Here is a 24,278-nt window from a genome sequence, read left to right as displayed (position 1 = left end):
ATGTTAAATGTGGCGCTCAATACATTAAGTGCTGTGCTTGAATGATCATCAGAGCATTTAGCTTAATTTTCTTACTTGGAAGCAGAATGTGCCTTGTAAGAAACATTTGCCACACGATGGCAGCATAATCCAGCGAGACAGAAAATTTGGCTGTCCTTGCTGGGAAACTGCAGTTTTTGGGCTCTGATTGTTGCAGAGCCACAGTACGTCTCAAAATGAAGCGCTGGCAGGCGCTGAATAGCTCCTTTGCGCTGTGCAGCCTAAGTGGCACAGTGGGTTAGTACTGTCGGCCTTTTCTTCTGGAGACTCGGGCTTACATCCTGGCCGAGCCTGCGAATGAAAGCAAGCTGGGTGGTCCCGTCCCAGTCCCCGTTTGTGCCTATCACGAAACCACCTAGCAATTTGGCATGGCCAGAGGCTGCTGCCTGGGAGAGGAGCGGGGCTGGAACAGGACAGGGACTGCAGGTTACGAGCAAGGCGAACTGCAAGACCTGTGACAGGAAGAATGACGGTCACCATCTGCCAAAGTTACTACTGTTATTCTGAATATATTTGCTTGAAATCCAACTCAGACCATTATTTTATCCTCTCTTTGCTGCTCATGGTCTTTTTGCCAGTGGAAGGAGCCAGGGAGCACTACATGATTTGGCCTGTTCTTAGGTATAATTATGAAGAACTAATTAATCTAATTTCTGTTTTGAAGAGAGGGTAGAGTAAATTCTTACATTCACCCAAGTAACTAGAGCACAGGAGATGGAAGTGCAGGGGTACTACTCAGATCTCCAGGGTCTGGATGACCCCTGAGATATGGCCCAGGTGTCTGTGCCAGCCCCATTGGACAGGCTCTCCACAATCTCAGCTCCTCTGGAACCCCTGCTGCCAGGGCAATGCTGTTCCCATGTTTCATTGGTCAGGAACCAAAACTCAGAAAGGCTGAGTCATGTTGAAAACTGAGAATACTCCTGAGACCCGAATCTGGGTATGTGAGGACCTGTTGTGGGGGACCTCTTGATGGAGAAGCTGAGAAAACAATGAGTAAAGCCATGAGAGCAAGTGGGACAGACGGAAAGAGGAATGTGGTACTGTAGAAAATGGGAAGCTGATTCAGATTTTGAAAAAGAAATGATGCAGAAAATGAACACAAGTTTAGGAGCCAGAGAAATAGTAACAATAGTGGGCAAATATCAGTAGAGAGTTCATTTTTTATCATTTCAATCAAGTATCAAAGCTCTAAAAAAAGCTAATAGTACAATGAAGAATAAACTCTAAGTAATTGGGAATACCAGAAAAAATGTGCAATGTCTGGAGAAAGGAAGTTGTAAAGAACAAAGAAAAAGCATGAATATAAAAATATACTGCTGAAAAATACAGTTTTTGAGGCAAGTGCTTGTGAAGCTGTGCCAACTTCTATAAATACAATTGGCTTTCAAGTGAAGAGATATTATAGAAAAGTTGAAACATTTCATTCTGACATTTTCCCAACAAAATGATTCAACATTCTATTTCCAAGTTCAGTTCATTTTACAGCTGAGTTTGTTTTAATTTGAAATAGAGTAAAAGCAATCTAAAAGTGAGATAGGTTGTTTTTTTTAAGCGACAAAAAGTTGTTTCAATGATTCCCTGGAAGAATTATTCTCCCCAGTTTTTCAGTTCAATCACTGAAGTGAAAAATCAATTATTTGTGCAGCCCTAGTTGTGTAATGAGGCATGTTCAAGAGAAACTTTGGTTGGAGATGTGGGTACTCCTGTCTTAAAATTTTGGAATTTTAGATATGTGTGTGTGTGTCTCAGAGACACCTGAGGAGCTGGGTTGGGGGAAGGGGGAAAGGAAAGGGCTCATCATGAAGGATTACATCCCCTGACTATTGCTCTCTGTTATCTGTAGAAATTTTGTTGCCTCGCTGATGCTGCAAACCTGAGTTTCCAGTTTTGCATGGACATGTGGAAATCTTCTTCCACCTTATCCATGCTTCCAGGCTAAGCCAATCCCTTTGGAAAGAGGGAAATCCAGGCAGGTAGTGATCTCTCAGTCAACCTTAGAATTTTTGTCATGTCCTGGGGAATGGCTGATCACACCAGAACCAAGCTGGTCATGCACTGATATCCCAACTAGGACACTGTTGATCACATGAGAAGCAAGATACACTCTTCAGTACCATTTCTGTTGTAACTTTATTAAAACAAGCAAGGGTTAGCTGAAAAAAGTGCCTTAAATTTCTGGTCTGTTGTGCCTGCATTGGAACACAAATGTCACTTGTGTGAGTTCAGTCCTTCAGAAGAAACACTCTCCTGTGCCAGGAGTTCATTTTCCACATGCATGACCACTTTGCTTTTCACTGGCCACACACCGTTACAGAGACACGAATTCTTGCCTGAGAATGGCAATGCTGGTTTGTTCCGCAGCTTCTAAATGAAAATACTGCTGAAAAGTTATGGAGTAGCAGACATCTCGCTTCGGCACGAGGGCACGGCAGAGCCAGCAAGGCCACTGTGCCACTGACATCTCCAAGTGAGAGGCTGGAGCAGGGCCAGAGAAGGGCGGTGGAGCTGGGGGTCTGGAGGTCAGGTCGTGTGAAGGGTGTCTGAGGGAGCTGGGGGTGCTTATTCAGAGCAGAGGAAGCTCAAGGGGAATCTTATCACTCTCTGCAGCTCCCTGAAAGGTGAGTGTAGCCAGCAGGGTTTTGCTCTCCTCCCAAGTGGTAAGTGACAGAATGAGAGGAAATGGCTTCAAGCTGAGCCAGGTTGGGCATCAGGAAATATTTATTTCTTCACAGAAGGGGTTGTCAGGTATTGGAACAGGCTGCCCGGGGAGATGTTGGAGTCATCATCCCTGGAGGTGCTCAGGAAAAGGATGGACATGGCGCTCCATGGTCTAGTTGACAAAATATTGATCAGTCAAAGGCTGGACTCAGTGGTCTTGGAGGTATTTTCCAACCTAAATGATTCTGTGATACACTAGCCCTCTTTCTTCACACTCTTTCCATCATGACAGTAGCTCCAGAGACACAAATATACCTACCTGGATCCGGTGAATGAAAATGCATGTAACTAGAAATAAAATTGTTAAAGGTTATGTTCATGTGCCCTGTAACGCCATGCCTGCTCTGAAACTTTTTCATCTCCAATTTTTTTCACAAAAATTTGTTTACACTTAAAGCACCACAGACGTACTGGTAGAGGTCAGTTTGGTTTTTTGCTGAAGTATGTTCAGGAAGGCAGGACTTCTCCCTGCTGTCTCCATTTGCTCCAAACAACACAACTTCCCAGATGCAAGTGGTTCAGCTTGAATCTTTTATACCTTTTCAGTGCCTCTGATGAGATATTCACTTCCATTAGATGATAACTACTAGCTGAAGGTTTTGCCAAACGAACCCAGTATCATAAACCACTTTCATGGGCATAATAGTGAATTGGCTATGAAGGTTGTAATGTTACAAAGCTGAATTTGGGGTTGGATTATCTAATTATGCTTTTTTTGTTGTTATTGTTGACTTTGTGTGTTTTTTAGTTTTCTGGGTTTTTTAGATTATTCAGACATTAATACACATTTATAAACTTGAATTTGAATGAACTTTGGTGGGGTAAACACTCGTTCCTTTAATTCTTAATGTTTCTGCCTCCCACCATTTACTTCTTTATTTTTGATCATGAAACTGAGTAAGTATTTGTAGTGAAGAAGCCCTGTTCAAAGCCCTGCTGTACAAAATGGCCTGTAATTCCTGAAATCCCATACTATGAGTTCCTCATCTCTGGGATTGTGCAAAGCTTGTGTTACAGAGCCTTTGAAAGAAGTCTAAATCACAATGAGAGCAGTAATGTAAAACTATTTTTATTGAAAATACATCTACAAAGTAATGTTTCTCAATCCACTCTGGGTGCATACCAATGCAGAACCAGTGAGGGATGGGGAAGGGAATCTTTCTATAATACCTGATTTCCATAAGAAACAAAGTTAGTATAAAAAAGATCACATTCTTTGTGACACAATTCATTTTTCTCAGCTGATGTCATAGAAAGACAGCCTTTTACATTGTCTTTGCAATGTATTTCCAAACAAAATCTTAGCAAAAATTTAAAATGTTATGCCATAAATTCTACAGTTAATGTTTATACACACATTCTGAATACAGTATCTATATAAAAATATCTCTAATTATAGATCAGAAAATGCCTGTCTGTATCCTAGATTTGCATTCTGTTAGCAAAAAAACCAAAACAAAACCAAAAATGAAAAAAAACAACCCATATTTTCTTTCGGTCATTCATTTAGAGATTCATTAAGAGCTTTCTTGGTTTGATGCTCAGTAACCTATATTAAACCCTGCTCACTTCATTCACTTGAGAGTTCTTGCTCATATTTTCTGAATTACTCAGCTGGAGAAGATTGACAGGAACTTTCAGTCCCAAAAAACCAATCTTGCCGGGGAAAAGGTTTGTCTTTGACCAGCATACTAACATTTCCACTACAGTTACTTGTACACCTTTTTGGTGGACTTTAAGTGACAAATCCAACATATTGAATGTTTTTTGAATGGGACAATGCAAAGGGATCCTTCATTTTTGTCATCAGAATTATTTTGGCAAGGGGGCAAATAAAGAAGAAAGCTGAATATTTCCACAAAACAGATCATTGAAAATTATTGTGCCTGTCCATTTATTATTTCTCTTGCTCCCAACTGCATGTTCATTATAAAACTTTCTGGTCTAACCTCTCTAATAATGCAAGGCAAAAAGGAAAAAGTACAATTTGTATTTCTAGAAAAGGACTTCTTCAGGGAATAATCTTGAGCAAAAGAGCCACTGTATTACAAGTGCATTGTTTTCTTTTTTTCATTCTTTCCTTATCTATTCCCTGAAATTTACCTACAATATTTCATTTAAAATTCCTTTCTAATTAAAATTTCAACATATATTATAGTATTTTTTATTATTTTTCAATTTGCATATATTTTCCTAATAAAATACGAAAACATCCATCAATTTTATTTTCTAAAGGCTTTTATCTACTTTTTCAGGCGCTACTGGTAAACTCTCTAGGAATTAAAAAATTCACATTAAGACAGGGAGCCTTCTCCAGATGGCAAAATGTAAATCCAGTTCGTACTTCTATAATTTATTAGTGGATCATGAATTTGGGAGGTTTCCAACCAGAAAACCTCTGCTGGTCTCAGGGATTCAGATTCAGAATGCAGCCCATTTAGGAGCTGAACATCTCACCCTCTGCACCTTCTGTGGAAGGCTGGCGTTGCCTTCTTATAATTGCTTATTAAGTAGCTCATTAGTGCATCCAGAGCGTGCAAATTTTTTCATCCAGAGATGAAGACACATTTTCTGTCCCAGACCAGGGCCTTGCTCCTACAAACACACACACAGATTGTTTAACTGGGTTGTGATGTTGAAATTAAGGGAGCAAATCCAGATTGGAAGTACATACATGAATATGTAAATGCTTGCGAGTCAGTGGGGGCCAACTAGGCTAAATTTTTATAGAGATCAGCTGAATCTAATTCAAAAAACTGTCTAGATAAAATAACTTTCTCAGAAATATTTCATCTCAGCTGGTAAAAGTGCTGATTTGGGGGTATTTTCTTTTCTTTATTTATATATCTTCCCCCTTTTTATCCCCTCGATTAATCTCCTGCTTTTTATTTTCCTGCTAGTATTTGAACAATAATATAACACTAGAGAAAAACAAAATCAGATAAAATAGCAAAAGTCCTGTTAATTTACTTAGCTGGATGCAGTTATCAAGTTAGAAGGGTTGATTGTGTGTTTATAGATGTTAGGAATTTCGGAACAGGTATTTAAAAAAATAAAACCATTTTCAGGTTCTGTTATCTTTTTTTACTTTCCAGTTCATAAAAAAAAAGAAAAAAAAAAGATTCACAGGACTGAGTAACATATACACAATCTCTTTTTTTATCCCCAGTTAGCATATGTCTAGCAGGACCAGTGTTGTTGCCTGTTAATTTTTTTTTAAGTGGGAAGCCAACATATACCATGATCGCTGCTAGTTTGGAATATATTTTCATTAATTCTTTCCAGTGCGAGCATAAAGGGAGAAATCAAGGAATGGATGAAGTTGGTGAATTCAAGATATAAATCGCCGGAAAAAGTGTGTGTTTTCCCACACTTGCAGTGTTGAACTCACGCTTTCTCTAGCCTACATCTTGGTTTCACTATCTATTGGTTTCTCGTTCTCGTTTTCTTGCGAGATCAGTTGGTATGGTTTCTTCATCTCATTCTCCTCTATCACGGAATTGCCCATCTCAGCATCCCTGTTCTTCAGCTCATGCCGTGATAAATGTTCCACAATTCCTGCTCCAATGGAGTCTCCCAAGACGTTGGTGGTGGTACGAAGGCGATCCCTAGGGAAAAGGCAGTGAGTGACTCCATCCCTTGCTCAGGGAATCAAGCAGACTAGGTGCTGAAATGGCCCTCACATAGGTACCAGGTGAGTCACCTGTTTTGTATACACTCACTTATCTGAACTCTGAATGCCATGATTTCTTCTACAGGCATTAACAAATACAGTGGGATGTGAAGTCACAAAATGTGTTAATACTCTTAGCAACTTCACAGCAAGAAATGGTCGTGTGATGAGGATGGCAAAGGGAGCATAGGGCTTCTTGGAGGCGTTTTGATACTCTTGGGTATCAAGAGTTTGGGTTTGTATCCTCTAAACGTGTACGCCAGCAAGAATTTACCTTGTTAGTCTTCACCTTGTTTTACCTTTACCTTGTTTGTCTCCTGACCACAAAATATGGTGTGTAATTTAGGGTGGAACTGTGCAGGAATGACTCAAATTAAACCACAAAACCCCAGCAGTTGCAGAGGGCAGCTTGACAAGGAGTGATGGGCAGTGTCAGTAGGAAAGCACCCACCTACATCAGGTGGTTGGATAACCATTTGAAGGCATTATATTCTGATAACAACACAGGGAACCTATTTCAGAGGTCACTTGAGAAGATTGAAGGGTGAAAGCCCCCAGAAAGGCTAAAAAATAGGTATTAGATGAAATAGAGCTTGGAAAAAGACTTCCTTTCATTTATTTTCTGGACCTAAGTATATATATTTAAAGGTGCCTGTTATCTTCTACAGATAGATGAATGGAAAAACTGAGGGGCAATACTTTGTGCTGTCAGTTACACAATTATTTTTAATTTCTGCTTTCATGGGGTAGACAGATGAACTTTTCCTAGATTAGATAGTCAGCAAGGCTGCAATGAATTGGTTGGATCTGATTCAGATCTGAGTCTGATTTAGTGAAAAGTTTTCATTGTCATTCTACAAAAAATTAAAGAATAAAGCAATTCTTTGCTTATTTAATAACAATGTGTCTGAAAGTTTTCTTAGTATCTGAACAATACAGATTTCTATGTAAAATTTGCATGCAAAAGGAACCATAATTAAGCAACACCCCTCACCATCTGCTCTAAGAAAATAACTCACTAGCAAGAAATAGTGATTCTTTTTAACACTTGTTTCCAGCTGCCTTCCAGAGCAAAACAGGGCAGTATAGCCACAATGTGCCTGGCTATTTCACTTCTGAATGTGGTCTAAGCCTTTAACAATAAAAAATACTTACAAGAACCAGTCCACTGCGATGATAAGAGTGATATCATCTGTAGGCAAACCCACTGATGTGAGCACAATGACCATGGTGACCAGTCCAGCTTGAGGAATGCCTGCAGCCCCAATACTGGCAGCTGTAGCAGTGATGCTGCGCAAAGAGATGACAAGAACAATTAACTAGTTTCTGCAATTAAACTGTAATAAAAGCTCTCCTTATCATCTGTCAAACTTTAAAATCAGACATAAAACAAGAACGCATTTACTAAGTATTAAATAAAAAGATGAGCCTAGACCCTTATCTGAACACCCTGTAGCTGCAGGGGACTATAACCCTTGATCCAAAGTGTTTCACTAAACCTCTATCCAGAAACCTTGAAACATAATTTTGTTAGTGATAAATTCCCAACTAGATGCCAAGGGCCACAAAAAACCATTATAGTTACCTGTCCCCACCCATTGAAAAAACTCTCTCCACAAGCTCAAACATGTTAAAAGAAAAGCTGAGGAGGTAGTTCTGTCCTGGCAGATCTAACACATGAACTTTTGCTCTCTGTCCATCTCAGTAAAACTTCATGCCAGGTGAAGACTGTCCTCCAGCAGCTGCTGTTCTGGCATCAGAAAACAGAAAGCTGCCAGAAACCCTGAGTCATACAGTCCAATGACTTCACAGAAATATCCTTGTTCACACCTAGTATAGGGGGAATTTGTTTCCTGAGGTGGTTTGCCAAGGAGCAGCTCTAGTATTAATGAAAGTGAAACAATTTCCTTGGAGGGTGAAGGCAGATTTTGCCTTAGGTTAATGAATATTGAAATAAACTGGTGGGTTTTATGGAGCACTATATCTGGACTTTCTGTGCTCCTATGTGATAGATATGCATCTTTTTCCCACAGTGCCCTTTGCTGACATTCCCTTCTTCTGAACAAATACACATCACCCTTTTTCCTGAATTGTGATAAACAAAATGAAATTAAGCAGATCAGTCATTATTGAATGCTGTAAGTAGTGGGTTGTTTGCTGTTATATTTCAAACAAGAAGGGTTGTGTGCTTGAAAACATAACCTGTGTTCACCATTTCCATCAGCCAATGTAATAAAATTGTGTAACTGCTCCTTACACAGGAACCTGACGGTCTTCTGAAACCAGGGAAACACTTCCTCCTCTAGCAATAACACTGTGATGGTTTTATGCTTCAGCTTTGTACATGCATTATAAACTACCTGGTACTCATTATAAGTCTGTAGGTCCCAACAGCTGCATGAGTTCTTAAGAAAGAAAAATTTGAAACTAATTAAATTTGGTACTTGTTTGTCTTTATTAAAATATTAACGGGTGCATCATGTTACAATTTTGCTAAAAGTTTATCTAAATGAGAGTATGTGGTGAGGGTCCATCTGTGTGAAGATGTAAATTACTGATAATATGATACTGTAGCAGTTCTTGTTTTTTCTAATGCTTTTGTTTAATCCCACTTAAACCAGGAAGGGGTCACCACAAAGGTGCTTTTTTAAATGTAGGTAGTGGTTTCCATACCTGATTGTGATAATCTGCCCAAAGTTCAGATCAAAGTTGTTGACCTGTGCAATAAAAATTGCAGCCAAAGCCTCATATAAAGCAGTTCCATCCATATTAATTGTAGCACCAACTGGGAGTACAAATCTTGTAACTCGTTTGTCCACTCCATTTATTTCTTCTAGACACTTAAATGTAACAGGTAGTGTTGCAGAACTGAAACAGAAAGAAAAAGATAATATATAATATAAATTCTGCAAAGACGGAAAGAGAAGAATGTCACATTATAATCACGAGACGATTCTGTCATAGTTCTTATGTGATCCACCAGAATAGGGTTTGTTTTTTTAAGCAAATACTGAATTTAAACATTTCTAATGGTGAAGGTTCTCCTAATGCTCTTGGAAACTTTTCCCAGCTGTTAATTACTGCTACTTTCTATGTAATCCCTAATCTGAATATGTCTAAGTCTAGTGTTTCATCACAAGGTTCTTCTGCCAGGCACAGGAATCTATCTAAAATTCCTGCTTCTCAGTTTAAAGTCATGGAGCTGTGATTGAATCATCCCTAAGCATTATTTTCTTGAAGGTATACCAATTGGACTATTCAAACCTCCAGGAACAAGCTTGTTTTCTCTTTTTGTTTGTGGGCTCTCCTGCAAAGGGCATTTTGATTGATGGTTACATTATTTGACCAACTATGGGCTAACACCAGTAGGCAGCTGAGCCCTGCACAGCCACTCATTTGCCTCCACACCTTGATGGGAATGCAAAACAGAAAGGAACAGTAACAACAAGAAAATGGAGGGGTTGAGAATAAAAATGTTTAGTAAGAGTGGGTGAAGTTTGAAAGGAGAGCAGCAGAAAATAAAACAATACAAGTGATATTTAGGCACCACTCCCACAGATGGACCTGTGGCCAGCAAGTTCTGGAGTAATGTGTGGCCAGCCTTCCTAAAATCCTTTTCCCCCTTTCATTGCTGACTATGATGTACGTACATGGAATATCTATTTGCTTACTTTGGTTCATCTGTCTGGCCGTGTGCCCTCCCAACCCACTGTGAACCCCTCAACTCACTGTGGGGGCAGAATGAGAGTCAGAGATCTTGATGCTGTGCAAATACTTAGCAACACCTAAAATGTCAACATGTGATCATTGTTGTTTTGGCTAAAAATAGAGAACTTGACAATATATGAGTGGCTATGAAGAAAGTTAACTCTGTCTGAGCCAAGCCTGCATCTCTTCATCTGATCATGCCAAAGTAAAGAGGTTTTCCAAGACACAGCAATTCAGGTTACTTGACGCCAGTGATATCTTCATTTCTAAATACTTGGCAGACTTTCAGGTCTTTGAAAACTCTATTAATATTGATAAAATACTGACCAAAAATAAAGAGGGGCTGTGGAAGACTGTGTTAGAAAAATATCTTAGCTAACAGCCATCTTACAGTTGAATTAAAAATGGTTTTAAAATCCACTTGCAGTACAGTATGCAGTCTTGCATCAGCCTAGGTTTTTATTCAAAACAATCTCAAACACCAAGGACTTGAATTTAGCATCACAGAATATCTGACTGAAACCCCCTGTCTTTAGGACATCTTTTTAAAATCTACCAAAAATGGCTGCTGTTTTATGAAAGGTCAAATGGTATCAAAATGTACACTTTATTGTGATGTTTCTTTCTGTCATAGGTGCAAACAATTTTTAAAATTCACATGGCATAACTGACCTTCAAGAGCAAAAGTGGCATTTCTGTTGTAGGTTCTGTATCCATAATTGGCTATAGGGATTTTAGGCACAAAATGTCAGCTGCCAATAGGAATCCCTTCAGGACTTTTCTGTTTGCTGCTCTATTTTGCTATACATATTCTTTGCCAGATCAATCCTTCATTATCAAGCCATGACAAACTACTTAGAATATCAAACATTAAACAAAATTGCTTCTTAAATCAGCAATACTAAAAAACCATACGGCTTTAAAACATTTTGTTATACCTGGAAGATGTTCCCAAAGCTGTGACTAATGCCTGGATCAAGCCTCCAATAAATACCCACGGGTTCTTCCGAGTGATCACGAAGTAGAGCAGAGGTAGGACAATGACAGCATGAATTAGCAAGCCAATGATAACTGTTACAGTGTACATGGCAAGCTGACCACCAATCACACCCATATCTTCCATCTCAACAATTTTCCCAGCAATCAAGAAGAGAATTCCAAGTGGAGCATACCTGCAATAATCAAATCAAAACAGCATTACAAAACAACGCAGAGATTCGGTCCCCCATCCATCCTGTTTGTGTTTATACGCACAAATGCAGACTTTCACTGTTAGGATGCTCCTATTCAGGAGCAGTTCAAGAATTTAATTCTTCAACTCCTAACAATTTGACCTGGATTGAACGACAGCAGTGAGTGTCTTTGGTGGGGTTCTGCGGATTCAACATCTGGTGAGGATTTCAAGACGCCTTTTGGACAGGTAGGGAAATGAATTCTCCTTGGAATTCAAGTGTAATATAAAAGGTAGTTTAGGCAATCCTGTTGTAATTCTGCCTGTGTGAATGAAGGCCCAACTGATATCTGTGTGCACTATATCAAACACCCAGTTCTATTCTAGTGTTGTTTCCCACAGGGAAAGGAAGTTTCCTTGGGGAAGGAACCCACACAGAAGTCTGATAAGTTCTGAAGATTTCAAGCTGCTTCTGATGCCTAAGATTTTTACCTTTTTGTATTTTTCACGTAATTGCAGCTTTGCAGCTTTGGCTATAGCTTCTAACATTTTTCCTACCTTTCTTCCCTACATTTAGGAACAATAAGCTAACCTTATAATTCCATTCCTAAATATTGTTTAGTTTTATTCCAAGAGGAGTACAAGGGTGTTCTGTTTTCCAACTGGAATCTGGACCAGACATATCAAAAGTGGGGCAAAAGAAACCTCTAGACTGTTTCCAGTGAGGCAGGACCCCAGGAATAATTACCTAACCAAATAATCTTTTAATTGGACCGTGTATGGTAAGTATAATAACAGGCTAATCATTTAAAAATTGTAGAACTAATATGCCATGTGTGACTTTTGACATAGCGTGTACCTGAAAGGTTTCAACTAAAGATTTGCATTTATATTCACTCTAATGTTTTTGGGAAGGCCTGTCTATTTTCCAGGCATCAATTCTGGCTATGTTACATTTCATCCAATGGGATGATATATTCATCACTGTGAAGTCAAAGGCTGGCTGCACAGGTGGGATGAACTGCTTTTGCCTATCAGGAAGCACAGCTAGAGGTGAAGAAGAGCTGGTGCTGGGCATTAAACTCAAACATAATTCTGCTGCAGCAGTAATTTAGGTACAGCCCTACTCCTATAAATGTCCCCTTGCCTTCTCACAGTAAGATACCATGGAATAGAATCTATCCATGTATTTCAACTGCCCTTTATGTGATCAAGTCCCTGTGGAAACTTATCTGAAGCCACTGCTTTAACATTTTAAATGTGCTTGTGGAGGACAAAAGATTTTAGTTAATGGAGCAAATATACTTATTTTTGGTTTCATATCTATTACGGCAGTATATATGTGTGCTCCTCAACAGACTCTTGCAGTTGATTTGGTTTTTACCTGTAGTAAAGAAGGCAACAAGACATAATTTCTTTTCAAAGGTAAGCTTCTACCTGGAGAATAATGAATCATAATTTTTGAGATTTCATACCTTGAGGGAAAAGGTATTTGTTTACCTACTGAACACAATAAAGAAAGCAGGAAAATTATGTGCATGAGTGAGCAGTGCAGCTACAATCCAAGGATGTACATGTAAACCCCACAACTACAGGAACCAGTTGTGTTGGAAAATTATGATAACAAGGTCTTGCTGTGTAGAAATAAGGTTATGGGAGAGGTTTGTCAGTTTCCCTTAATGAATTCAGATTAGTATGTAAGGAAACTTCAACAGCTTACTGCTGTGAGTGCTGTCTTTATGAAGACATAGAATAGGTCTGATAAGGGTAGCAACTTCTGCCATGGACCCTGATTTTTCTCATGTCAAAAGTGAAACCTACTGAAAGAGTTGGTATGTTTGGGCAGATTATGGTCACAGAGAGTTACAGCTCTTGGGTCCACTCATGAAAAAAGTTCCAAGGTAGATACAATCTTATTGTTTGACTTTCTGCCAAATGGACTCTTGCTACCCAGTGCCTGACTGTGATGAAAAAATATTGTTAGTAGCTGAAAAAGGAATTTATCGAAGAGGCACTTACCACATGATTAGAGCTACCAATCTCATGATAGCCTCATTAAGGCTATCAAAGAAGTCTTTCAACGCCTGACCTTGCTCCCTCATGCTCCCAATCACCAGGCCAAAGCTTATTGAGAACACCACCAAGCCAAGGGCATTCACTCCATTCACAGAGCCTGGAACAGGAACTATCTCCTCTCTCATTCGGGTGAGAGCTTCCATTGCTTCTGACACGTTGCTTATTATGGAAGTCACTGTGGACGTGTCGTTGGGTGGAATAGCTACTTTAAATTTTCTCTTTTCATAGTTGGTTTTGAACTGTTAAAATGAAAATAAAAGAAAGATAGAAGTTCAGTGAATCATATCAAACAAAGGTTAAAATCACAAATTAAATTATTATCTAAGTCAAATGTATTATGATGAATACTTGGTTTTCCTGACAATAACAAAAGTCCTATTAACTTCAAAAACTAAATCTTCAGCTTTATCTTCTGGAAATAATTTTCTCCTAAATAGACTGAAGTCAAAGAAGCAAATTTGTCGTGCTCCTCTATTCTGTAACAAAACTATTGACTCTTAATTTGCCTTTTATGTAAATTGCCATTTTTCCTAACAACAAAATTCCAAGTGTTAATAGTCCTTTTTTGGCTAGTGAGAATATTTTTTTGTGCTCTGGACTTTCTTTATTTCTTCATCTTTTTGTATAAAAAAAATGAGACTGAAGTTAGATTAAATATAACATACCTCTTATTTCTTTTGTTATGGCAAGCCATTAGTTAGTTTTGCAGAAAAAGTCACCACATTTCTTAATTAGAGAAAGGGCTATACTTTAAATGGTTCCTTTACGGAACAGACAATTCACTTTCTAAATCTCAATACGGTCCTAAATGTCTGCTTTGAAAACCAGCCTTTCACCCTGAAATGTTTTTCCAAAGAGAAATTTACAGCCTGAATATTTCTATCTGGCTCAAAAAGCCCTGCAGCTCTGTTCTGGTTAAATTTTGTTGAACACAATGCATACTGAATATCACTAGGATGTTCCTCATGTGTCTCAGGATCTTAGTCCATTAACGCAGCAGAATGTTGGTGTTGAGGTTATTCCACAACTTTGGATTTTTTTCCTTTTTTATTCTTTTTTTTTTTTTTTTTGGACCTACCAGGAAAGCTGCAATTATCCTTACTGATATCTGGAGACCTGTTGAATGCTTCAGAAGTACTTGAGTGAAATGAAGCAATTATGACCAAGCTGGGAAACCGGAGTATCCTCATCTTTCAACACTAGTCTGATTTAATGTTACTTCCTGCACCTGAATAGTTTTATGCACTCCTTCCCCATATTTGAGGTACCCTTAAAGGCTCTAAGTCTCTCAGAATGTCAAATAAAACCTGGTAACTGGACATTTATGGAAGGTTTCTGAATAATATATAGCAGAACCAAAATTCTTGAGGGTCAGATGCTCTGGAGTTTTGAATGAAATTTGCTAAAATCTTTCAAGATTTGGGCTGTACAGAAGTCAGCAGAGAGCTGTGTGAGCAGTTGGCTGACAAGGAAAAGCCCAGTTCCACTGCCTCACCCACTCACATCCAGCCTGTGATAATTCTGGTTTGATCCCTTAGTGAGACAATTCTACTTTTTAAAAAGTGTCAGGAATCTCACCAAGCAAAAAATGTCACCATTTCTTGGGTAAAGCCTGGGGCTGTGAATCAGCTCAATGGCTGTTGAATTGTCAGAGAGGGAAGAACACAGAGAATGGAATTATACAACCAGGGAAGAAGGGATGGGGATGTCTTTTAAGTAATATAGAAGTATTAAAGTGTAAATGTAAAAGTAATATAAGTACTCATTAAAGTGTTTTTTATTCTGTCTTGTCAGGAATGTCAAAATACTGCCTAACAATTTACATCAAACACCATGGTTTTTGGTTTTTGTTCTGGTTTTTGGGGGGTTTTGTTTGTTTTGTTTTTCTTTTTTCTTTTTTCTTTTTTATTTTTTCCTTTTTCTTTTTTCTTTTTTCTTTTTTCTTTTTTCTTTTTTCTTTTTTCTTTTTTCTTTTTTCTTTTTTCTTTTTTTCTTTTTTCTTTTTCCCTTTCTCTTTCCCTATCTTATTCTCTTTCCTTGTCTCCAGGTGTGGTAATTTTGTTACATTTCTATTTTTATTGCTGTTTTTCAATAGGAAAAAAAAACTTAGGTGCAAATTCATTAATGCAAATGTCTGTAACTATTTTGCATTTGCAGGCACACAGATTAGATGAAAGTAGGAAAGCAAGCTGTTTAATGAGTTCTGGAACAATGAGGTCTGGAATTAAAGCCTAATTTCTCATGAAATTTCCTATTAATTTCCCACGTTCCCTAGCACATCATAACTTACTTGGTTCTGAATCCCCTCCATTATGCTCAGGTTCTTCTCTCATTCCTACCTGGAAGGTCAAAAGTGTGGAATCCACGTGGCTACAAAATTGTGGTGGGGGACTGAGGAGGTGTTGGGAGCTATATGGGAAAAAGTATAATCACACAAAGATTTTACCTTCAAAGACCTGTGTTAGAAAGAATTTTAGGTGGTAATAAGAATATGTCTTCATTTTATAGTCATTCTGCAATTCTGTTGCAGCACAAACAAGCCTTTAATTCATTACTTAAGTCTCTTTTGGGGTATAATATGGATTTTAAGAACTCACTCAGCTAAGTCCTTTTCCATTTCAGCCACAGAGATGTAGGTCTTTTCTGTTTGCTCACTTATTCATCAGATTTAAGTATTCAGAAATATTGCTACAGAAAATAATAGTCTTTCTGGAACCCCTTCCAGAGCAGAGGACAAACAGCTTATTCAGAGTGAGATTCAAAATGTTAATCTAACCAACAGAAACCAGAGCAACTTTATTTCCCCTGGAATATTTACTTGCGCAGCTCTTTCTTCCATTATATCTGACTGAGCACCAGGAGATCCCTGTGGATTTTCCTGCTGTGGATCTCTCTTACGCACAAAGTTTTCTATCAAAAGCCACGAGAAGTTTTGTGGTGAAGCAAAAGAAATCAAGGCAAACCAGACACAGGGAACACAAGGGAAGTATCTACTGAGGAAAAAGTGTGAGGTGTTGGTTGAGTTTTATCCTTATTATTGCCTTTTCAAATTACATGAAAGGCAAAACATAAGATTGCTTGGCCACCTCAAAACGTATTTTGGGTGTGTGAAATGGTGAAAACGCCAACTGATCATAGGAAGTGACTGGATGAAGGCCCACCTTCAGGATGTTAGAAATTGCTTTGAAATAGCTGACTTAATAGCAGGGTTGATTATTACTGCTCTGCAGAGTAACTGGTGGTAAGAGTTAATTTTTTGAGCTTTTATGATATTCCTATTTTCAGCAGATCTCTATCTCAGTGGCAATCAGTTATCAGCTTTTAATGTACCTGAAACTGACAGTTTAATTTCACATTGTGATTCTGCTGATTCGTGTTCCTTTGCAACTTTCAGAAATAGAAGAAATTAGGCAAAATAAACCACTCATTGTAGCCTTAAGGGTCTCAGAAGAGAGAACAGAGGTCCATACACTGACAATATGTGATGGGCTAGGCAATATCACTGAAGACCTATAATTTTGGGAGGATATAATTTCATTAAACCTCCAGGAAGAGGTATTTTTGCCTGGTAAAATTTTAGATGCAAAATACTCATAATTTTTCCTTAATGTACTGAGAAAACTGAGGAGTAAGACAAATGCTATTTGAATGTGTTAATTTGAACTGCCTTCTGTGAACCATCATATCTGCAAGCAAAATGCAAAAGTAATGAATTTCTGGACTTTTTTTTATAAGACATGGTGATAATGATCAACTGGAAAATTAATTTTAATTAACTTAGCTTACTATGAAATAGACAATATAGATTTTGTATTGAATAATATGATGAATCAGTTGTTTACACTTCGGTTATTTTTCTGATTTTATTAGTGATACAAGATACCCCATCATTTGACTTGGATATATTGAAGGACTTTTGGAGAAGCAATATTATAACCTGGCAGCGGCATATCCCATTGGTTTAACTTGCATAAAAGGAAATTGCAATGGTAGCTATTCTGAAAGTTCATAATTCACTGTCATAATTTGCTCTGTCATTAGTACTGTCTGTGCTAAGTCTCTATGATGATGCAGCATTTGGTGAATAATGATTTTAAAAGTAACCAGTTTGCTTAAATGCAGCCCTGAAAAATTAAAAAAAGATAGAGATATTCCATCTTCTTCATTGTTTTTTTTTTCCTTGCTCTCCATATGGATACGTGTGAATGCATTCCAAATTTTCTGCATAAGAGTTGATGACACAAGTCATATATATCTTAATCACCCCAAATTATCATGAGGAATAGACACCATATATTAGTTAGTATTCATTTCTGGATGTGTGATTAACACTTACAGTTCCCTTGATAATGACAAGTTCAGGAAAGAATATATAATTTAAAATATCTCAGAAGAAATGCAGTTATCAGATGCAGTTCTTTAGGCTTCAGCTGGCATCAAATTCTACCCATTCACACCAGAGTGACCCTCACCAAATTTTTAGGTTGATTCTGCTTCTCTTGATTTTGCAAGTTTGCTTGTGTTTCTTCTGCCCTTTGATAGACCTCCAGAGCACAGCATGAAGAACAAGATACTTAAAGCAGTATCTGCTTAACAAGCAGACTGCTCGCCACTGCTCAGCCCCAGGCTAGACAGCATTTTTTAATTTAGCACAGAAAGAGAAATGAAGAGATAGATCGTGGCCAGAGCTGAAATATGAACCCAAAGATTTCTTTAGATCTCCCTAAACTGGAGTGAATGCAGGGGCATAGAGAAAAATTTGAACAAACTAATCTAATTTTAAATAAGTGTGGAATACTCACCTGCAGTCAATCTATTCAGATTCTCTTGTTACTCATAAAAATCACAAAAGCCTCATGAGAACTGTGCATAGTGAATGTCGTGACAGGTCATATGAAAACTTGCATCATCAGAAAACATGTTATTTAGATTAACAATCTGCTGTTCAACAATCAGCCTGAGAAGACTGAGGTACCCAATGAGTTCTTTGTCTCAGTCTTCATTGTCTGGCATATCTCCCCATAACTCTCAAGTCTCTGAATCTCCAGGCGGAATTTGGAAGAGCCACGTCCCTCCCACTTTAAGCAAAGGTTTGGAATCACCTAATGAAAGTGAATGGATGTGTACAGAACATGAAAAAATGCATCCCAGGATCTTGAGAGAACAAAACCACTCTCCATCATATTGAAAATTCATGTCAGTCAAGTGGGAAATCAAAATACCTGGGAAAGAAAAGGTGCAAAGAAGGAGGAAGAGGAGAAGTAAATGAAAGGGGAGGCAGCTTGGCCTCTTGTTGGGAAGAAACAGGAAAGGGAATCCAAAGGACCAAACAACTGAAAGAAGAACAGTAGAAAATTTAGGAAGACATTTCCTAGGGGAGTCCTAATGTTCCAATTTCCCTCCAGGACTTTGTGTCCCTGCAGCAACCTTATAAAAGCATTGCCAAACTCCACTTAAAATCTCTCCCACTCTGGTTATGCTCTCCATTTAATTTCACACCTTCCAGTGGCTTCCAGTACAAACTAGGAAAGAAACCTGCCTAAGGATGCTGCAAGACATAAAATGTGCACATCTGATCTACCCAAATATGAGATTTAAATGTGCAGTGCATATTCCTGTGATGATTTCCAGGTGTGTGAAGCTGTGGCATGGTGTTACACCGTTGAGTGAGGACAGCTATGAGAAGTACTGTGTTCTGACCTGTGTTACACAAACAGATTTGTGCCAGATGGCTCATTCCTCTTCACAAATCTTCTAAGAAGCATATGAAATAATGGATGGTAACTTTTGGAAAGAAAATTGTGGGGTCAGATGTACAAAATCATCTGGATACCTAAGAATATTGCACATACTTGTAAGCTAAGATCTTTTTTTAACAAATCTGCTACAACAAAATAACTTCTATGTAAAAATCTAGGGTTTGGTACCAAGTCCAAAAAGCAATGGTATGACAAATTTAAAATGCTGGTACTTCAGTAAATCTTGGTAGTGTTGCTGAAAGTCAGTAAAAATCTTTCCCTGAATACCTCCAGTTCTTCTAGATTGTTTTTTCAAAACTCCCTTAGGCTTTAAAGCACGTGAGAAATACAAGGTACTTAAAAGTTAACATAATCTACAGGACATCTTTAATTAAGAACATGGGATTAGTACTGCTAGTTACTGAACCAAGTTTTCTGCTACAGTAGAATACTATCAAAGTAATTCTTTAAACTGTATTGGAAAACAGCTGAAGGATTCCTATAACTCCTAAATGAAGATGTTTTCAGGAATTCAACTTTAAGTTGTATAGGGTTAAAAACATCACTAATTTCCAGTTTAAATTCGGTAATAGTGATTTCCATTTCTTTTTGTGTGTTTTTATCTTATTTAGCTCTGTTCCCACTGTTTTTTTTTTTTTTTTGTACTTGAATAGTTTCTCAGTAATTTTTTTGCTCTATATGTTGTACTCTTTCTATAATTCCAGCAACTCCTCCCTGCACTATGTTCATTTTGCATGAATCTATGAATGAAGAAAACTGAATATACTCGTTATCCTAAATGATCACATTCCTCTGGCCTTAGTTCGTGTCTTGGTGTTCTGTCACTTAATGTATATCCTAGAGCTGAACTGAACATTTTTGGTGTTTTTGATGATAATTTGCTATGTCAAAGAAGAAATTACTGTAACTTCTAAAGGTTTACTTCACATGTGTTGAAGAGCTACTAGGAGGTAACCAAACATGCCAACATATGCAAGAGCTGAGTCATTTGTTGATGTGACTTTATAGTATTGTGTTGTGCCAGGGTCTTATCACCTTCTTTGGCATTTTTTGATATCCCAACACAAAGTGCTTGGACTTTCTTGTCATCTGTAAATTTTACTGTGTGCATCTTTTGGCAATGTCATTCATAAAAATATCAACTGATGTACTCCCAGCCCTTCAGCAACTTCCATTGCTATCTCCACAAATTTTAAAATTCTTGCAGTCCCCTGTGCAACGATTGCACTTTTGTCATCTTAAAAACACTACTGTTTCTCAGAAGTCAAAAAACCCCCCAAAAAAACCAAAATAAAAAACTTCAACCAAAACAAACAATAACAAAACCAACAATGAAATGGAAAAAAAAAAAAAAAGAAAGAGGAAATGAGCAATATTATGGAAGAAAGATGGTAAAATTTATGTTTCAGAAACCTTTGTGGTTTTGGTAGTAGGTTTGTTTTATGCATTTTTCTTTTTTGTTTATTATATAGTCTCTACTTTTCCCTTTAAGGCATTTATGGCCTTCACTGCAGTCTGGGAGACACTTTGATTGCTTTCAAGAGCTCTAGATAATAACTTCCAAACTTGAGAGATTTATGAAAAATATTTGCTGCTACATCCATAACTTTAAGCCCTAATTATTCCATTGTTTTGAGATAAAGATCATATCATTCCTGTACTTTATTACATTACATTCTTTGAATTTATTTCTAGTTTAGATAGAGACTTTTGCCTTTCTATACTGCTCTTCTGCTTCTCTGTACTGAGTTCATCAACATCCTTGCTGAAGACAGAGGCATGGCATTTGGACCTGGGTCTAGTTTGCTTTTTAATCTTTAATCAAGAAATCTTTAATGCAGAAAGTGACTCCTTTTTACTGGTTTCTGTTTATACTGCTAAAGATAATGCAACAATTTCTTTTCAATTCTTCAGCAAGATGTAAGTCAGCTGGATTTTGGAAAGTTTATACTTTATGCTCTTCTCGACCTCCACATTTCGGCTTTTTTTATTGCTACAACAGCAACTGGTAAATATTATCAGTTCAAGATTATCTGTGAGGTCAATATGAAGCAACTAGATTATGGAAAGACACATTCTAGGTTTCATTGAATCACTAATGTCTTCATTTTAAAAAAGCAATGAGACTGTTATTTTCTCCATAGTACAGCTAAGAATAAGACGAGGCTAATGATAGAGGATTTTGAAAAGCAATGTAAAAAAAGCACTCCTAAGGACTTCTACTGTAGGTGACAGGAAGATCTTCATTTGCTTTTTTTTGTTAATGTCCATAAATTTTTTTCCTCTGTTTCCAATCTATGCATATTTTTCATGTGGCATCCTTGGAAATCTTCCAGTCTTTGCACAGATGGTGAAAATCTCAGTATCTCCCAGTTTAACACAACACTGTTTTAGAAAAGCAGATCCTGAATTCACTCTAATGGACCTTGCTGCCAACTGATGCATTTGACATTTTGAAAAAAGTAATTTTTTGATTTGCCAAACTGTGTGGGTTTTCTTCACTTCTCCTAACAAACACTGCTGTCTCAATATGATTGAAAACAAAGCATAGATTGAGGTGGTTTAGTTCAGGGAATTCTTTTTTTTGACATCTGGCAGCAAATGTAAGTTATGTTCGTACTGTAAGTAGATATTCTTAAGGCAAGCATGGTTACATTTAATTTCTTCCTTCTTCATGTTCTATTTGGAATTTTAAAAAAATTTAAAATTACCTGCTTAAAGCAAGCTTCCACCAGATTTGGAGGGAACATATTTCTGTGAAAGAGAAAAAAAAGAACATGAGAATAATATGGTAATAATTCCTTTAGTAAGGACATAGCTAATAAAATAATTGGAGAGTTAATTTTTGAGGAATCCTAAGAATAATATGTGATTACATATTCAGTGAGTAGAGCTTTGCATGTAGCATTGGCCTGGTTAGCTTTACCAGGATGAAATGTAGGATTGGATAGGTTCTGGCAATTAGAATCTCTGTATTCAATGTTGTATAACAGGTCTGGTTATGGAGAAGTATATTAGCTAAATTACTAAATGTACAAAGCTCTATGGACTCTCATTTAATTTTGTACTTATTAATGCATTATGAATCCAGATTACTAAATACTTTAATAATATTTAATGTATTTTGTATTCTCAAACAATTTTTGCATTTATGTTGTCTAGTATTTAATGATACTTATTATTTGATTTAGTCTTGTTGAGGTTATACCCAAATCTTTCTGAAGTTTGAGTATTCTGTAATTATAATAATACATACACGTGTCTGTACATTTGTTGCAGATAGGGGTTTGTTTGTTTGTTTTCCCTTGTTTCGTGAAATTCTGAGGGATTTAGAAGCAGTCTAACTGAATAAATCTTGAGGAATCTGAGTGCAAATCTCTTCATGGAGGTTTCTGTAGTCCCCCTTTCTGGCAGCGTGATCCTTTCTCCATGTCTCCGTATTCTCCAAATGGGTTAGTGGAACACAAAATTTTGGTGGTTGTACCTGTGGAAAAGCTCCTGAGTTCAAAACCTCGGCTTCCCTACCCCCTGGAATGTATCTGTGACATATTAGCTCTGTAAAATAGGTACTGCAGATTCTCCGAGCAAGGACAAAACACAATTTTATGTCTGTGCGCTCTGTCTCAAGCATTTTACTTGCCTGTTCCTGAAAGTCATTTCCCATTCATATAAATGGAATAAATTGAGTAGATGCACCCAGATTGGTGGCTATGATTCAAATTTGAAATAAATAAGTAAATAGGGATTCAGGTGAAGTGAGAAAACTGTTGCAAGTTGGAAGAAATGGGGAGGAATTTGATAATAAGGTCTGTGCTATGGAAGGAGGAAAAAATACTGGTGCATATGGGTATGTGCAGATAGCAGACAAAGGTCTTTCTTTTGAGAGAGAGAGAGGAAAAAAGAAAGAAGGAAAGAAAGAAGGAAAGAGAAAGAAAGAAAAAAAGAAAGAAAGAAAAGAAAAGAAAAGAAAAGAAAAGAAAAGAAAAGAAAAGAAAAGAAAAGAAAAGAAAAGAAAAGAAAAGAAAAGAAAAGAAAAGAAAAGAAAAGAAAAGAAAAGAAAAGAAAAGAGAAAAGAAAGAAAGAAAGAAAGAAAGAAAGAAAGAAAGAAAGAAAGAAAGAAAGAAAGAAAGAAAGAAAGAAAGAAAGAAAGAAAGAAAGAAAGAAAGAGAAAGAAAGAGTCTTCCTTTTAGTATTAAAAGCAATTTCTTCCCTTGCAACTGCTTGATTTGGAAATAAATCCATGTATCCTTTTTTTAGCATTGTATGGGTTAGAGATATTGATATCACACAGTTGAAAGGAATTTGGCAACTTTATGCAATCACTGTTTAAAATTCTCTACTTTTGTTCTCTGTGAGTCTAACGTTACAATAGCTGTTGGTACAGAAAATGTGCAATATCATAGCCGTACCTGATTAAATCAAGAAAGGCATCTGCTGCTGTCACTTGTACAATTTTGCCTTCTCTGTGCATGTTTTCCTTCGTACCTTTCCCGGGGTGGATGATGACCACAATGATTATGCCAATCAGCACAGCAATGATTGTGGTGCTCATGTAGTAGACTACTGCTCGGACTCCCATCTTCCCTGAGGCTTTGCTATCCAGGGCAGCAATTCCTAGTGGATTTAAGCACAACGACATTCAGCTGATACAGTTGTGAGCAAAGAGTATGAACTAAGCACGATGAAAATGGTTCTGTGGGAAGAGTTTTAATGATCACACTTAAAACTACCCAAGGCAAGATATCCTTCATTTGCAGCTCATACTGTCATTGTCATAATCTTAAAGATTATTGGTCTGATGCAGTGTGACACTCCCCATATTCCAGTGAGATAATTCATGGTTTCTGATCAATGTAGTTACCACAGTCTGAAAAATGTGCTGCACATAATTTATAATTGTAAGATAGAAAAGTGAGTACTCTTAAGTAATGTTGATCATGTTTGCAACAATTAACATGTATGAAGAGGTTTTCTTTAATCCTCAAAGGGCAACCTCAGATTACCTCTGTCTCAAACCATGGGAGTTTAAAACAGATTAAATGCTGCTAGCCTGTTTCAGAAAATCCTTACCATTGCATGAATAAGCCTTTATAGCCTTTCATAAACTTTGCAGAACTTGCAACATTAATCC

At 37.4% G+C, this 24,278-nt stretch overlaps 1 protein-coding gene across 1 annotated transcript in view; it reads right to left on the bottom strand.

The window, feature by feature from the left end:
- Positions 1-3,813: 3,813 nt before the first annotated feature.
- Positions 3,814-24,278, bottom strand: part of SLC1A3 (solute carrier family 1 member 3) — a 63,741-nt gene continuing 43,276 nt past the window's right edge. The window contains exons 4-10 of the mRNA XM_005488807.4: positions 23,557-23,761; positions 21,859-21,901; positions 13,332-13,627; positions 11,080-11,313; positions 9,107-9,301; positions 7,589-7,723; positions 3,814-6,368 (exon numbers count right to left, since the gene is read on the bottom strand). Coding sequence (XP_005488864.1) covers positions 6,164-6,368; positions 7,589-7,723; positions 9,107-9,301; positions 11,080-11,313; positions 13,332-13,627; positions 21,859-21,901; positions 23,557-23,761 — 1,313 coding nt within the window. The 3' untranslated portion in view covers positions 3,814-6,163. The remainder of the gene's footprint in view (positions 6,369-7,588; positions 7,724-9,106; positions 9,302-11,079; positions 11,314-13,331; positions 13,628-21,858; positions 21,902-23,556; positions 23,762-24,278) is intronic.

Source organism: Zonotrichia albicollis, chromosome Z, assembly GCF_047830755.1.
Source record: "Zonotrichia albicollis isolate bZonAlb1 chromosome Z, bZonAlb1.hap1, whole genome shotgun sequence".
Classification (NCBI taxonomy): Eukaryota; Metazoa; Chordata; class Aves; order Passeriformes; family Passerellidae; genus Zonotrichia; species Zonotrichia albicollis.
This window is presented reverse-complemented; position numbering and strand designations above follow the sequence as displayed.